This window comes from Hipposideros armiger, unplaced genomic scaffold, assembly GCF_001890085.2.
Source record: "Hipposideros armiger isolate ML-2016 unplaced genomic scaffold, ASM189008v1 scaffold_232, whole genome shotgun sequence".
Taxonomy (NCBI): domain Eukaryota; kingdom Metazoa; phylum Chordata; class Mammalia; order Chiroptera; family Hipposideridae; genus Hipposideros; species Hipposideros armiger.
The window spans coordinates 1,583,306-1,586,487 of record NW_017731582.1 but is presented as its reverse complement, the minus strand read 5'-3'; the positions used below and the strand labels follow the sequence as shown (position 1 = coordinate 1,586,487).

The 3,182-nt window shown below is 59.3% G+C and overlaps 1 protein-coding gene across 6 annotated transcripts in view; it reads left to right on the top strand.

The window, feature by feature from the left end:
- The window catches only part of LOC109389402 (rho guanine nucleotide exchange factor 10-like protein), a 68,492-nt gene extending 67,437 nt beyond the window's left edge, over window positions 1–1,055 (top strand). For all 6 annotated transcript variants that reach the window (XM_019654891.1, XM_019654886.1, XM_019654890.1 and 3 more), the window contains 2 exons: window positions 71–256; window positions 1,012–1,055. In XM_019654891.1, the coding sequence (XP_019510436.1) occupies window positions 71–256; window positions 1,012–1,049 (224 nt within the window). In that variant the 3' untranslated portion in view covers window positions 1,050–1,055. The remainder of the gene's footprint in view (window positions 1–70; window positions 257–1,011) is intronic.
- The last annotated feature ends 2,127 nt before the right edge of the window (window positions 1,056–3,182 follow it).

Genomic DNA, 3,182 nt, shown 5'->3' with positions numbered 1-3,182 from the left:
ACTTCCAGCCGTCTCTCCCTTGGCCAAACCCTGAGACCCTGCAGGCCAGCTAACTCCTCCTCCCTTCCAGGAGATCCACTGGTTCCTGGAGGAGGCCTAGGCCCCTCCCCAGAGGCGGAGGACGACCCTGGCGAGGCCTTTGAGTTTGAGGACAGTGATGATGAGGACACCAGCGCTGGCCTGGGTATCCTAGGCGTTGCTCCAGAGAAGGACGCAGACGCCCCACTGATCCAGTTGGACTCTGCCCCCGTCACTGGTAAGGCATTCTGGGAGCCTTGGGTCCTCCCGTCTCCAGGCCTCTGGGCAGGGGTGGAAGCTCCGGGCTCCCAGTGATGCTCGTGGTCCTTCTGCTGTCCCCAGAAAGCAGGAAGGGAAGAGCCACTGGGAAGAAGCTGCGTTCCACCGCCTCCCTTGGGAACCAGGATTCCTAGCATTCCTGCAGCATCTGGTGTGCTTTGGCACATAGTAAATGGAAGTGGCTGGCCCGCCTTGTCTCTCTGAAGCTGCCCCCCACCCCACACACACACAGCTTCCCCCAGGGAATCACATCAGCCATGGGAGGTTCCCCCCTCCAGTTGGGATTGGGGAGCTGGTGGCTCTGGGGGCGGGAAGGCCCTGATAAGGCTGGTGTTAAATGGCAGCTTCTGATTCTGTCATCTGGGAGAGACTGGAGACCGGACTAGCAGGAACTTCCTGCAGGCTTGGGGACAAGGGACTCCTTGAGGAGCTGGGGGTGGGGGGCAGGCCCAGAGCAGGCGGGGCAGCTGGCTCTGGTTGGAGTTGGGAAGTGGGCCATGGGGGCAAGGGTGGGGGCGGTGCAGGCAGGACAGGTAGGGGAGCTTGATGACAGTGAAGTGGCTGGGGGAAGGGAGGCAGGCACAGCAGGCACCCAGACTGGCCTGGCCCTGTCTCCAGCACCCCTGGGGAGGCTGGGAAAGGGGGCGGGGATGGACTGAGTCCATCAGGCCAGCCTCTGGCCTGACAGGCTCTCCCTCTGCTCTTCTCCCGCAGACCCAGACCCAGCGGCCACACTGCCCCAGACACAGTAAGTGAACCTCCTTCCTTTTTTTTGTTGGGGTGGAGGGGGGGGGGCAGGTGGCTGGGAAAAGAGAAACTGGGCAGGAGCTATGCGAAAGGGCAGAGCTGAGGCCAGGAGGGCTCCGGACACGGCTTTGGCTAAGGAGGAACACATTTTAAGATCCCTGGGCCTGAAGGAAGAGGCCAGTCCCTAAACCTCATGTTACTTCTTCCCTTCTTTTGCCCACAAGCCTGTGAAATAGCAGAGGGCAGATCTGGCTCCAAACCCTGGATATGCCCCTTGCTAGCTTTGTGGCTTGAGGGAGTCCTATAGACTCTCCAAATGTCAGTCTGTTCATATGCAAAACGGAAACAGTCAAGTCCCCACCCCACTGGGTCGTGGCTGAGAATTAACCGGCTGTCTGGTGGTCAGTGCCCTGTAGCTGTGCCTGGCCCATTGTCTGCGCCATTGCAATTTGTGTTGCCAATACCATTCCCACCCCCATTCCCATTCCCGTGACTGTTGTCAGGGACTCTGCCTTCTCTACCTGGGAGCCTGTCGGAGGCAGGGCCGCCTAATGGTTACAAGCCCAGATGCTCGGGTGACTGCCTGCATCTGGCTGTGGCCCCAGCACTGGCCGTGGGTCCTTGTGTCAGTCACAGTCCTCCTGGCTTTGGTTTTCTCATCTGTAAAATGGGCCACTGCTTCCTCAGAAGAGTGAAGGACTGTTGGGTGAAGGACCCAGTGTCGCAGCAGGCACCTGATTGAGGCAGTTACTTTACCACTGTTCCCTTGGTGGTCTTTGGCAGGTTGGCTCTGGGTGGCATGGTGCATTTGGGGGTTGGGGTCATGAAAGCTGAGGCCCCCCCCCCCCGGAGCTTTACACGTTGCTGCTCACTGCCTGGAGGTGTTAGTGGTGGGTCTAGGCCCTGGGGTTTACAGCCTGGGGCAGCCACCCTGGCTGAAGGAGGGGCATTTGAGATGCCCTTTGTCCTCCTAGTGTGAGTCTGTGGAATGTCTAGTTCTCAGGCAGGTGTTGCTCAGCTGGAGGTCTCAGCAATGCAGATGTGGCCCTGGGCCCCTGGAGCTGAAGGCTATCCTGGATTCAAATCTCCTCCCAGGAATCTTTCTGCCCAGGAGTCCTTCTAAGTGCTCATTTGTTGTCTGGAGTAGGTGTGCCCTGGGAGGTTTCCTGCTGGGACGGCCACTGTGTAATTAAGGCCAGAAGTGGGGGCCAGCTTCTGCTCCCTGATTAGGGACCTGAAATGAATCAGCAATCCTGCACCTGGACCAGGAGAGTCCTGAGATGGCTGTCTCCCAGGATTAGAACCCTCCAGGGGGGCCGGGAATGAAGCCACTCAAAAAACCTCAGTCTGGTGCGGGATGGAGACACCTCACAGTGGGACAGACAAGGGTGCCCAGAGACCTGGGGCACTGGCCAGAGGGAAGCCAGGAGGGGGTGTTGGCTGAACAAGTGAGCATAAATTCACTGGGGGGAGGGGTGGGAGGAAGCCACTGAGCAGATACAGTGGGCAGTGAGCCAGGGCACCCCCACCCAGGGCCTGGGGCTCTAGGCCCTTTCAGGCCACCCTCCCAGGGACCCCCATTTCTGACCATGGGGTCAGGAGCATGGCGGCCTGGCCTGTGCCTGCCCGCCTTCTCTCTGTGTGTTCTGGAGACCCGATGACTCTACAGCCAGGTCATGTGTCTGGCTGGTTCCAGGTGCCACGCTGAGACTGTGACCCAGTGGTCCCCAGAGATGGTGCCCACTGCGTTGTTTTCATCAGCCTCACTGGTCAGGGCAGCTCAGGGTGGGCCAGGCGTTTCTGGGAGATGGGCCCAGCCCTCCCTTAGTCCTCTGCCTGCCACTCTGCAGCACCACCCCTGTCCTACCACTCACCCTTTTGCAACCCCAGCTCCACTGAACACCATCTCCTGGAGGCAGCAGGGCGAGAGTTCTGGAGGTTCAAATCCACACCCAGCCCCTCACTAGCTGGGTGGCTTTGGGGCTGCTTGTGAACCTCTCTGAGCCCCGGTTTTGCCATGTATGGAAATAATATCCACCTGGAAGCATCCTGAGGAATGAGAGACTGATTGTGGGATGCGCTACATACACATATTGTGTTTGCTTCCTCTCCCGCCTCCTGTCCAGTTTGGATGTTCC